General features: G+C 39.7%; 1 protein-coding gene across 1 annotated transcript in view; it reads right to left on the bottom strand.

Moving 5' to 3' along the window:
- Positions 1–3,685: 3,685 nt before the first annotated feature.
- The window catches only part of Hsf5 (heat shock transcription factor 5), a 44,891-nt gene continuing 34,881 nt past the window's right edge, over positions 3,686–13,695 (bottom strand). The window contains exon 6 of the mRNA XM_031354406.1: positions 3,686–5,945. Within this exon, the coding sequence (XP_031210266.1) occupies positions 5,875–5,945 (71 nt within the window). The 3' untranslated portion in view covers positions 3,686–5,874. The remainder of the gene's footprint in view (positions 5,946–13,695) is intronic.

Genomic DNA, 13,695 nt, shown 5'->3' with positions numbered 1-13,695 from the left:
TACCCTTCCCTACAGCAGATAAATCAGGGCCACCCAAACGTGTCTAAGCCGATTCTGTAAGCAATAGCGCACTGACAGTGGTATGAGGAACGAAACAGAAAACAAAGGCATCCAAAAGACAAAAGAATGGCGCAAAGTCTTGCAATTACAAATTCAAATAGATCTCTATTCGTTTCATGTTTTAGTGTCTGCAAATGACACAAAGCCAGAATTGAGAGATCTTACGCTGAGTACTTGTTGCTTATGTCTGTCACTATGGAAGGACTTCTGCATAGCTTTTCTTCAGTTCTTACTAAGTTAAGTTCAGTAGTTCTGCCTAAACTGCACCTGTATGGATCTCTCAAATCAGGTTGCTGTCACAAGTCTGGAATCTGTTATTTCCCTCTTATTCTTTGGGTCAAACCTATTCTTCCAGTGCAAGACTGTAAGAGAGTCTGCATATAGAAGCCAAGAGTTAAACCTATGCTTGGAGCTGGAGCAATGGCTTAGTGGTTAAGAGCACTGGCTGCCTGCTCTTCCATTGAGCTGAGGTCTAGTTCCCAGCATCTACACGGTGGCTCACAACCATCTACAACTCCAGTTCCAGTGAATCCAACATCCTTCTCTGGCCTCCACAGGCACTGCAGACAAAACATCCATACACATAAGATAAATCTTTTTTTAAAAGTTAAATGTGCCTAATAAAAACAGTATAGGTAAAAAGATTAAATTAGCTAATTACTACATTCATGCAATATAACTCTTTATAAATCTTCATATGTGATATTTGAATACTGTAATATTTAAATTTACAAAATTATATCTGAAATTTCTTTTTAAAATTTTGATATGTGTGGATGTTTTGTTTGCATGTAAGTTTGTATTCCATGTGTGTGAGAGGCCAGAAGAGGGTGTGGGACCCTGTGGAGCTGGAGTTACAGATGTTTGTAAGCCACCATCTGAGGGCTGAGACTCAAACTCTGGAAGAACGGTCAGTGCTCTTAACCTGTGCCAGCTCTCCAGCCCATGGTCAGGCATTCCATTGTTGAACTAGTAGAATTTTTCAAAATTCTGTTCATGAGCAACAATGTGAACATTCAACTCTATTGAAATGTATATCTTTTAAATGATTATGATAAAGTTCTGTGTTTTAATTTCATATATAGATGAACCTGTTTGGGCATGTGTAAATGTGGATAATCAGCCGAGCATAATTGCTCACAACTGTAATATTAGTCACAAAACTGAATGAGGAGGACTGTTGTTAATTGGAGGCCAGCTTGGCCTGTAGAGTGAGTTCCAGGTCAGTCAGATATATCAGGACCCCCTGTCAAAAAAAAAAAAAAAAAAGCCTTGTGGATAATTGCAATAGTAGGCTTGCTATAAGGATTAAGTAATATAATATCTCTAAAAGCATTAAGTTACCCACTGATATTTTTCTACATAGGTTTAAGATGGTCTCAGAGTTTTATAGTTAGTAACTAACCTGGGGGAGAGAAATTCTAAATGTTCTTCTTTGAAAAGGGATGTTCTCATTTTTAGCCCAGGCTAGCCAATATCCATCCTGCTTAAACTTTCTAGGTAGGATTACAAGCATAGTCTATCATGTCTAGCTCTGAAGTAAATTTGTTTAAATTTTTAAATGTATAATTGTGTGTGTGTGTGTGTGTGTGTGTGTGTGTGTGTGTATGAGAGAGGTGGGGTAGGGGTACAGAAGGTGTGGAGCTGGTCCTCTCCCTCCACCTTTATATGAGTTGTTCTGGGGCCATCAGGACCGTATGGTGCTTGGCCTACTGAGCTATCTCATTAGCACAAATGTTTTGCTCTTAACCATGGCAATGGAGTGTGACATGTTCACACTCACCAGTGCTTTTGGCCCAACTAAACTTAAAAAGTAAATGCATTTTTAGAAAGATACATTTTAAACTTTATGTATACATCTCTACATGTTTGTCCAAGTGTCCTAGGAGGATAGAGAGTGTCAGCTTTCCTTAAAGCTGGAATTATAGACAATTGTAAGCCACCCAGTGTGGTTTCTGGGAACTGAAATCAGGTCTTTTGCCAGAGTAGTATGCTCTTAACTGTTGAGCCATCTGTGCAACCCCTAAAATAAATGATTTAGTCCCATGCCCTTTCTTGTTGGACATTAAGGACATGACTCTATAGAGCATTGCAGCTCCTGCCCCAGAGGATGAGAGCTGATCCTGCAGGAGATAATTCTTTTAAAAATCTATTGTCTACCTTTTTATTTTTGCATGTTATATAATTGCATGTCAAAGTGATAAAAGCTGTGTATAATTATAGAACACTAATACAAGTTAAATATCTTCAGGGTAAAGAGAAACAACAAAATAAATTCTAAGTAGACTGCACCTTTTCCTTCTTGAAACTCACAGAGTAATTAACTAATAGTCAATATACAAGCTTAGTTGAAAACTAAAAATATAAACTTATAAACTTGGTTGTTATTTCTCGAGGAAATTCTGAAATCTGGAAATTATGAAATAAATTTATCATGAACTTAGGATCAAGCCAAACAACTCTGCACTTTAGTGCATTGATAAATCATAGTTTACTTACATCACCAAAATGACAAGGTGAATTATTATTCAAATTAGTTCTGATATGCCATAGCTCTTTCCTGAAAATGTTAGAGATGGTATTGTGTGGTGGTGCTGACGTTTAAATGCAGGGCCTGTACAGGTGGGGCCAGTGCTCTAGGTCTCAGCTGCATCCTCAGCCCCAGTCTCATCCTGCGCATCAAACAGAGCATCCTTAGCAATCCACTTTCCTGTCTGGATTGACTTAAGTTACTAAAGACTACTCTTTTCTAAAACCCAGGACTCTATAAAGTATGTATAAGAACTGTCCTTATTCTTAGAAACATTTAATTTTTTTTAAAAGATTTATTTATTTATTATATGTAAGTACACTGTAGCTGTCTTCAGACACACCAGAAGAGGGCGTCAGATCTCATTACGGGTGGTTGTGAGCCACCATGTGGTTGCTGGGATTTGAACTCATGACCTTCTGAAGAGCAGTTGGTGCTCTTCCCCACTGAGCCATCTCACCAGCCTGAAACATTTAATTTTTAATCATTATTTTAAAAGAATACTTTTAAAGGTCTGGACAACTGTTTTGTTGGGATAGTGTCTTGGTCTCCTAGATCCCAGGCTGGCTTCTATCTCTATACGTAGTCAAGAATAACCTTGACTTTCTAGTTTACCTGTGTTGGGAGTGCAGGCGGGCACCATACATCTAGTTTACGTGGTGCTTTATGTACACTATCAATTGAACTACATCTCCAGCTACAGGGCAATGTTTAAAAAAACAAAAACAAAAAAACAAACAAACAAAAAAACAAGATGAAGAAAGAAAGAAATCAGACTGTGTATGGTACCACACACCTGAAATGCAGAACTCTAGATACAGAGGCAGGAGGATAACTGCAAGTTTAAGGCTAGCCTGGTCTATATAGCAAGACCTTGTCTCAACAAGAAGGAAACACACACAGTGTTTACCTAACATGCATGCCAGGATCTGAGTTCATCTCCAGCACTGCAGAGAGAAAGAGAGAGAGGAATCAGATTCCTTGAAAAACAGACTACATTGAGTTTTTTAACTTTACCCAGCATTAATGCTCATAATGACTAAATTTTCTATTGGTTACCAATAAAACAGTAAAACAACCAAGACAAGACAAGAGTCTAGTTGGAACACTCATTTTATTGTTGACTGATTGAAACTGATCGGCGCTTAAGGTGCTGAAATGCGGAGGTGCTAGACAGGAACTTAGTGTGTGTCAGGCCCTACTGGCTAGTTCACGTGCACATTTCACTTGACTGCTTGTTATTTGCACAAGTCACTGATGACGGCTTTTGGAGATGGGTTCCAGGCATGTGAGTAGAGCAGGAGAGCCAGCTCCTTTATCTGGTGTGTTCATATATAAAAAAAAGTTTGGAAAGCTGATCAAGCCTTAAAACACTGAAACCACGTCTGTGTGCCAAGGTTCCTGCTTGACACATGTTCCTCAAAAGATATTACCTCTTTCAATATCCATAAGGCTAAGAAAGGCATCCTGAGGGGAAGAAATATCACCTCCACAGCTTATCAGCTCTTCAATGTAACAGAGAAAAGGCAAAGGTCCTTCATTAGAAGCCGGGTCTTCTTCTCATATACTTTGCCAAGACATTTGGCACACATAGATGTAGACGTCTCGATAGTGTATCTGTACATCTTTCAAGCCTCCCCAGTAAAGATGATTAGGTGCCCAGGAAGGAAGAGCACAACTAATCTAATTAGATGGTCAGAGAGTCACTTTTAAAAACCTAGTTTCAAAACTAAACCGAGTCGCTGTGGACTAATACAGAGCTCACTGTCCAGAGCAGCTAGATCTCTGGAACACTTCTAGGTCTAATGCCATTGGGAAGGCATAGTGCAAAGCAAGAAGTGAGTTGTGAACCCACAACGGCTAACACAGTGGTAATGCCATTATGAAGTGCTGCTTGTTTCATTAACTATAAATTCATAGACTTTCCTTTTATTTCTGCAGTGCTTATTAGGAAAACAGGGGTGAGGGGAATCCAGCAAGAAAGTTGTAGTCCTTAAAATCCTTTAAATCACAAAAGTTCTTGCTGCCATTGGGTGGACATGGATCGACTACAGAAACTGGACATCCAAAATGTCCTTCCTCTCCTTAAAAACAGTCCCACAATTGTACTACTCAAGTGCATAGTCCAACAGAGGGATAAGAAAAATGGTGATGGTCTACTCCACTGCCCAAAAGTCTCTCAGAAGCTTAAGCCTTTTAATATTTCAAATATAGGTTTTGTTTTAAATTACAGCATAGCTTCCAGTAAATGACACCAAGCAATTTCCCCCCAAATTTGTACACAATACCTTTTATAAATGAGAATTTATACTTGCTGAATGTAAAAATCTAAAATAAGAAAACACTGTGTTAAACCTCTCAATGTTTTTGTTTACATATTGTACATTTACCCTTCAAAAATAAAATTACACATGTATCCTTTAATCCTTCTATTCTGTAATGTTAATAAAAATACAAAGCTTTAAAACTTTTACATCTATCAGCATTTATAAATATAATTAAACAAATTAAATATTTTCTTTAGAAGACATTTATGTAAGTGATATTAACAAAACTTTCTTACTATTTATGATAATTTATCATTCAAATTAAAGAAAGACATGAACATGGGAAAACACTCCCATTAATATTAAAGAATCAGAGGTTGTTAGTATGATGGATGGGCCGAGTCCGGATGCCTTGCTCTTGAAACAGGACGTGGGATCAGAAACAAGAGACGTTCTTGGTTAATGGCTTAGAAAATAAGCGTTTTCCAGCACGTCCTCCCTGGGCTCCCTGACCCGCTTGGACTCGGGCTATTGGTGACCTCGCGTGTCTTGGCTTATCATACCCTCTTCCCTAAAGGATCACACTGTGACTTCAGACAGGCGACACTGCGCTGACTACAGTTCAAAATGGCACCACAACTCCGCACACACATTGCTCCAGTACCATCAACACAGTAGTTTTTAGATGCTTCTTGAAGGCCAGGACTTTTCATTTGAAAGGAATCTGGGCAGCATTAAAAAAAAAAAAAAAAGAAAGAAAAAAAGAAAAAAAAAAAGAAAACACAGGCCGCTAGATGTTTAGCAGTTTGTCAAGGTGAGCAATCTGAACTGAACAGCTGTAGTAAATACCAAACTCCCAATTTTCAATTTAACAAAATCTCAATTAACAAAACAAAAAAAAATGCTTTTTTTTTTCCTTAACAGAACTGAAAAACTCCCAACAGTATGTCGCATGCGGCGCCTGTCCCCTCCAGCTGTGGCTAGCGCACAATGTCACGGCTGTCCTCCAGCTCCTCCTCACTCTTTTAACTCCTCCTCCTTTGGAAAGTGCTCCTGCTTGCAGGCCACGTCCACCAGCAGATGAAGATCTAGAAAGAAAGGATGGTTTACTCACTCTCAGCCCCTCAGGCTACAGACTTCTACAGACAAGTCTTCAGACAAGAATAAGTTGTCTATAAATAATGTGTGATTATAAATTATGGTTTTTTTCACCAGATTCACAATTTTAAGACATTTTTTTCACTCTTTAAAACATACCCAAGGAGCCGGGCAGTGGTGGCGCACACCTTTAATCCCAGTACTTGGGAGGCAGAGGCAGGCGGATTTCTGAATTCGAGATCAGCCTGGTCTACAGAGTGAGTTCCAGGACAGCCAGGGCTACATAGAGAAACCCTGTCTCAGAAAAAAAAGAAAGAAAGAAAGAAAACACACACACACACACACACCCAAGGAGCTAGGTATGAATCCAAACAGATCAATAAAGTTTAAAGTATTGCCTTTTATTATCTATTTAAAGGGGGTAGCCAGATGTGATGGCACATGCCTGCAATCTTAGCACTTGGGAGGTGGACGTAGGAGGGTTGGGAATTCAAAGTCAGCCTTAGCTACTTAGAGAGGCTCATGTAGCCAAGGCTACATTGAGATCCTGTCTCAAACCACACAAACAAAAATTTAAAAGAAAAGATGTAAAAAGGAATTAAAATATACTCATTCAAACAAAATTACACACACACACCCCGCTCCTGCATACCCTCACAGGGTATGAGGTAAATGTCCTTCCTCTCCTTAAAAACAGTCCCACAATTGTACTACTCAAGTGCATAGTCCAACAGAGGGATAAGAAAAATGGTGATGGTCTACTCCACTGCCCAAAAGTCTCTCAGAAGCTTAAGCCTTTTAATATTTCAAATATAGGTTTTGTTTTAAATTACAGCATAGCTTCCAGTAAATGACACCAAGCAATTTCCCCCCAAATTTGCACACAATACCTTTTATAAATGAGAATTTATACTTGCTGAATGTAAAAATCTAATCCTGCATACCCTCACAGGGATCAAGAGGTAAAGCAGTTAGCTTACCAAGAGTGAAAAGTAGTCAAATTGTCAGCTCAGTACAAGCTCAGAACTTTTCTTTTTTTCAGTGATAATTGCAGAACATTTATGTAAGGTATGAACATTTTTAAGTAGATAAACACATCATTGTAAGTTATCTGTTTAACTCTGACAAGTAAGTAGATAACGGAGAGGTGGGGTGGCTAAGCTATTACATGGCTAGTAAGAAAAGCCAGTGGTTTCCACCTTGTTACACACTAGAATCATTTGGCAATCTTCAAAAAGCCAGTGCCTGGGGCTCCCTCCTCCAGACATTCTCATGTAATTGGTATGGAGTGCAACTTAAGCTTCAGGATTTTTGAAAACTGACCAAAAGATGTAGGAGTAACAATTATGACCATTTTCTAAACACCTCAGCTCCACAGCCAGATGAGAACAAAGCATATGGTAACGGACATTATTAAAATAAGAGTTTTGAGATATGGCTGGGGGTGGTGGCACAGGCTGGAATCTTAGAACCTGGGAGGAAGAGGCAAGAGACTGACACAGGCAAGCTTAATTTATACAGAGTAGTCTAGGCTAGCCAGAGCTACACAATCCTGACTTAAAACACACACAAAGAGGCAGACAGATTGATTTTTGAGATATGAACAGATCTATTTGTAACCCTATTTTGAAAATAAACTAGTATGATGGCTCCCAAGGGGCTGATGAGATGGCTCAGCGGGTAAGAGCACTGACTGCTCTTCTGAAGGTCCTGAGTTCGGATCCCAGCAACCACATGGTGGCTCACAACCACCCGTAATGAGATCTGACGCCCTCTTCTGGTGTATCTGCAGACAGCTACAGTGAATTACGCTGGACCGAGTGGGCCAGAGCGAGCGGGCCAGCAGAGGTCCTGAGTCCAGTTCCCAGCAGCCACACACATGATGGCTCATGGCCATCTGTATAGCTACAGTGTACTCATACACATAAAAAAAATAAAAAATCTTTAAAAAAATGGCTCTCAAAAGACTCATAGGGAGTGGCACTGTTAGAGGGTATAACCTTGTTGGAGAAGGTGTGGCATTGTTGGAAGAAATGTGTCTCAGTCTCTTCCCGCTGCCTTCAGATCTGGGTGCAGAGCTCTCACCCTATCTCAGAACTATCTTTCTAGCACCATGTCTGCCTGCATGGCACTATGTTTCCTACCATGATAATAACAGACTAAACTGCGCCCAATTGAATGTTGCCCTTTATCAGTGAACCCTAACTGAGACAATTAGAAAATCTTAGTAATGACAAAAAGAGAGACTAGACTAGAGGAATGGTAGATCTTGTGAGAGATGGACTGAGGAGCAACAAACCTTTTTTAGTAACCAGGCATGGTTGTGTGCACCTTTGATCCAAAAACTGGAGGCAGAGGCAGGTGGATCTTTGAGTTCAAAGCTTTCCTAGTCTACACAGTGAGCTTCAGGACAGCCAGAACTACACATAGAAACTTTGTCTCAAGAAACAAAAACTAAAAACAATCCAAAAGTGTGTGTGTGTGTGTGTGTGTGTGTGACTACTCAGAAATGAACCTTGCATATTAATCAAAGATAAACATTAGGGAATCAGTGGTAGACAGGCTTTAAGGGACGAGACCACTGCACTCACCTGCTTGGCAATGTAGTTTCTATTTGGGAGCACCTTCCCTTTATGTGAACTATCATCCAAGATCCAGTACCTACAAAATGGGAAGTTCTTTTGTGTGCTTGCTTGCTTGCTTTTCCAAAACAGGGTCTTCTACTGTACCCAGGGCTGACCTTGAACTCATGGCAATATCTATGCCTTAGCCTCCCAAGTTATGAGAGTACGGATGTGAACTAACATGCCCAGCTTGAGAAGTCTTTAGGAATGAACTGAACTTTGATCTTAAACATTCAGTTTCCTATATGCAAAACTATACATCTTATCAGGACATGCACACAAAAACTGTAATTTTGATGCTTAGTCAATATGAAGACTTTTATTTAAAACAAAACAAAACAAAACAAAACTTGAAGTATGAGAAACTGTCCTTATTTACATGTAGCAACAAAAATTTTAAATATTTTTTAAAAATTTAAAAATTTTATTTTATTTTTATTTCATCTGTATGGGTGTTTTGCTTGCATGTATGTCTGTATACCACATGGTACCCACAGAGTTCTGGAAGGGTGTTGGATCCCCTGCAACTGCAGTTATAGATAGTTGTGAATCAGCATGTAGGTGCTAGGAATTAAACTCAGGTTCTCTTAAGAGCAACCAAGGCTCTTAACCACTGAGCCCATCTCTGTAGCCCCCAAATTTTAAAATAATTTCATTACAGAAGGACACTGAGAAGTTCTAGGTGACAGCATGACCCTGTTGAATGGGATATTAAGAACCATAAATATGTTTTAGAATTTGAGACTATACTGTTTTTTGAAGTGTCCTCAAATTCTCATATTTTAACCATAAACAGTATAGTTTTAGAGTTGGGAGCTTACTGGTAGGAAATATTCTTAGTGGTTACTGAATATAAGTAAGATTTAGGACTTCTATACTTGGTCCTTACTGCTAATATTTTAACTATGGAACACACTACAATAATAGTTTGAGCCCACACCCCACACACAGTGAGGGCCTTGGTATTTACTGAGTACTTTTCTGGACATAAGTAACTAAGGCTGTGCAAAGGTCAGAAGCTTCAGTCATGGTGAGGCTTGCCTGTTAGGCTGCTGCTCAGTAGGGCAAGGCAGAACAGCCTTAAATTCGAGGCCTGCCTGAACTACATAGTGAATTTGAAGACAGCCCAAACATATACCCAACCCCACCCCGTCCCAATGTGAGGCCAGGCAGTGGTGCAGGTCTCTAATCCCAGCACTCAGCAGGCAGGGGTGGGGGGATCTCTGAGTTTCTGAGTTTGAGGCCAGTCTAGACTACAGAGGTAGTTCTAGAATAGCCAAAGATATATAAAGAAACCCTGTCTTGAAAAAAAAATAAAAACAAAACAAGAAAAAGAGAAAGAGAAAGAGAAAGAAGAAAGTGGTGGCAGTGGTGAGTAGCTCAGGGTGTAAAGGTGAAATTTCACAAGCATTATGCTAGATGTGACAAACCACACACAAAAGGACCCTTGCTATGACTGCATTTACACAAACTTTTCTGACTAGGAAAATTCATAGATGCCAAAGATAGATTAGTAGAGCAAGAAAAAAAAAGACAGTGATGTTAAAAACAAAACCCCAAACAAACAAACAAAAACCTTCTTAATAAACAGTGTTCTCTGAGAGCAATGGCAGGAGAGGGCAGACATCACATGAATAACTACAAGCCACTCAACTGTTTGCTTTAACCAGCTCATTTGTTATTTTTAACTTTAAAAGACAGCTTTTCCTATTACTCCAGACCTCTACTCCCAAAAAGAGAAAGACAGGAATTAACTGGAAAATACAACATTCCCACCTAACCATATCTCAATATTCAGTGACACAGAAATAAGACGTATTTGTATAAGTGTGCTAAGCCTCAACAAGATATACAATCCTCCCTCCCCGCCCCTCTGCTTAGTAATGTGACTCTGTGTGGGCATGTGCACATGAACATAGTGCCTGTGGATTCAGAAGAAGGTATGGACCCCTGGAACTAGAGTTGGAGGTGGCTGTGAGCTATCAGACTTCACTGCTGAGACCAAACTCAGGTCCTCTGTAAAAGCAGCCACGCTCCTAACTGCTGAGCCATCTCTCTAGGCCTCTTGCTTTATTTTGAGGCAAGGGGTTCTGTAGCCCAGGCTGGCCTCAAACCCACTAACAGGCAATAGCCTCTACTTCTAGTATCACAGCTAGGTGCATACCTGCCTTTCTTTCCTTTCTTCTCTCCTTTTCCCTTAATGGTAGGAGGGCTCCAATCTCTGGGCTCCAGCCCAGCACAAAACACATGCTCTTATTTCCAACACAGAAAACTGTAGGGGCTAGTTCTTTTGTGTCCTTACTGCACCTAGCACAGTACCAAGCATTTATTAAAAGAATCCAAGAGTGATATAGCTCCTCAAATATTTAAACCTTACCTTTTCATGACTGAATACTACTCTTAAAAGACAGAAATTCAGGGCTAGAGGTATGAATGACTCAGTGGTATAGCACTTACTTATTGGCATGCACAAGGCCCTGGATTAAATCCTGGATACAGGACCCGTGATACTACTCAGCCATTAAAGGAATCTGACATCAGGACTGATGACCTGAGGTCAAGCCCTGGGATCCTTGAGGTAAAATGAGGGAACTAGGTCCTACAAGTTGTCCTGTCTTCCGTATGAACTGTGGCACCTCCCTAACCACTGCCACATTCATATATATGTACACATACACACACATATACACACACTAAATAAATTAAAATGTAATTTAAAAAATACTCATAAAAATAATACAGAACCAGAGAAAAAGCAGACACAGACACAGAGAGCAGAAGGGTGGGGCTGGCAAGGTAGTTCTTTGGATAAGGGTTTTGTCAAGCTTGACAATCTCTTTTTTAAAAATTAATTTATTTATTTACACTTGAAAATCTCAGTCCTATTCTAGAACTCACATGGTGAAGAGAGAACGAGCTCCTACAGTTTGGTTCTGACCACCATGCAAAAACTATAGCACTTGTGCCCACACCCCATTCTGCACACACACACACAAAACTAGAAAGGTAAAAAAATATTTTACAAATGAAAGTAGAATGGTGTTGACAGGACTAATGCAGAAAGCCTTGGTTTGCAAGATGGATGGTGGTGATGAGAGCAAAAGAATATGAATATATTTCTAATAATATGTAGTTAAAATTTAAAAATATATATACTGCCATAGGATATAATGCATGCACTCTAGAAGATGGAGAAAAACAGATCATTTATTCACTCAGCAAACATGGTATGCCACAAATAGTGTTCTAGAGTCTGAGGATATTAAAAAAAAAAGACCTTTCTTTAATGAATTAACTTTCTAGAAGTAGAGAAAATAATAGAAAATGCCAAGTAGAGATAAGAACCAAAAAAAGAAAACCAAAGAATAAATGAAGAAGGGCAAGATATAGTCAGGAGATTTTTCTGTGCAGATAACTAAATGACATGAATATACTATGTGACAATCCATACAAAGAACATTCCACTCAGAGAGAACAAGGATATGCTTGTTATGGCCGAAGACTAGAAAAGAAGCTGCTGTGGCTGGGACACATGGAGTAGGAGATGAAGACACAACGGCTGCCAGAAGCCAAGCCATTCAACATCTTGTAGCAAATATTAAGGAGGCTTTTAAGACTATTTAAAATGTGATGGAAAACTACTAGAGGAACTTGAACAGGAACAGGATTTAAAATCTTTTGCTAGCTAGCACTTGGCATTGAATGCAGTGCCCCTGCACATGCTAAGCAAGTGCTCTACACTGAGCCCTAGCCCTTACTCTGATTGATGTTTTAAGAGCATTGACTTAGTTTGGGTTTTATTGCTGTGAAGAGACACCATAATCACAGCAATTCTTATAAAAGAAAACATTTAATTGGGGCTGGCCTACAGTTTCAGAAGTCCAGTCCATTATCACCATGGTGGGAAGCACAGCAGTGTGGCGTGCAGGCAGTCGTGGTTGCTGAAGAAGCCAAGAGTTCTACATCTTGATTCTCAGGCAGTGGAAGGAGACTGTGTCCACACTGGGTGTAGCCTGAGCATATAAGACCTCAAAGCCCATTGCCATAGGGACACACTTCTTCCAACAAGGCCATACCTCCCAATAGTGCCATTCCCTGTAGGCCAAGCATTTAAACACATGTGTCTTTGGGGGCCATTCTTATTCAAACCACCACAAGGATCATTGATTGTTATAACAGAGGAGCAGGAAGATCTGTGAAGAAGCCATTGAAATCACCTAAACAAGAGAATATAGAGTTCATGGGCTGAAGAAACCACTCATGAAGGTGGTGAGAAATGGCCAGATTCTGTATGTGAATCCACATTTGACTGGTCAGCATTTGCTAATGGTCTTGATGTATAAGAGAGAAAGCATACAGCAGACTTCAAGTTTTCTGTATGACTAGAAAACTATATGGTGTTATTTATACATATATAAAATTGGAGAGAGGATAGAGTTTGTTAAGCTTGGGACACAAATTAGACATATCCAAAGACATTGAATAGGGGAGCTGGCGAGATGGCTCAGTAGTTAAGAACACACATTGCTTTTGATAAGGTTTGGGTCCCTGCACCAACATCAGGCAGCTACCAACTGCCTGAAACTCCAGTTCTAGGGGATCTGACACTGGCTCTGGCCTCTGTGGGTACCTTCACTCTCAGTATACACAGTGTACAAAAATACATGCAGGCACAAGCACACACACATAAATAATAAACAAGTAAAACGAAAGCTTTAGACTAGACCATAGGAAATATAAGTCTGAAGTTCAGAGAAGATTGAAACTTCAGACTCAAATTTAGGAACCACCGCTATAAAGAGGATAGAAGCAATAATGGTTGGCATTACCTCTGACTTAAATATAAAAAGTAGCTAGTAGTTTGAAAGAAAACTTCTAGGGCAGAGTGACTTCATAAGCTAGACAAAAGTATTTCATTAGGTTGGAGCAATCTGTCCAAATGTCCAAGTCCAGGAAGATGGGGGTTGAGGACAGTCTATTGCATTTGGCAGCGTGACAGCCATCAGAAATTGGAAAAGGAAAGTCTCAATCAAGCAGATAAATACAAAACTTATCTCAACTTCTCCTCCTGCCTCTAGGGTAGCTAAGGACAAGTTTGTGCCACACCTGGCTAAAA

This window comes from Mastomys coucha, unplaced genomic scaffold (genome assembly GCF_008632895.1).
Source record: "Mastomys coucha isolate ucsf_1 unplaced genomic scaffold, UCSF_Mcou_1 pScaffold5, whole genome shotgun sequence".
NCBI lineage: Eukaryota > Metazoa > Chordata > Mammalia > Rodentia > Muridae > Mastomys > Mastomys coucha.
The sequence above is the reverse complement of the archived record's forward strand: the minus strand, read 5'-3'. Positions and strand labels throughout refer to the sequence as shown.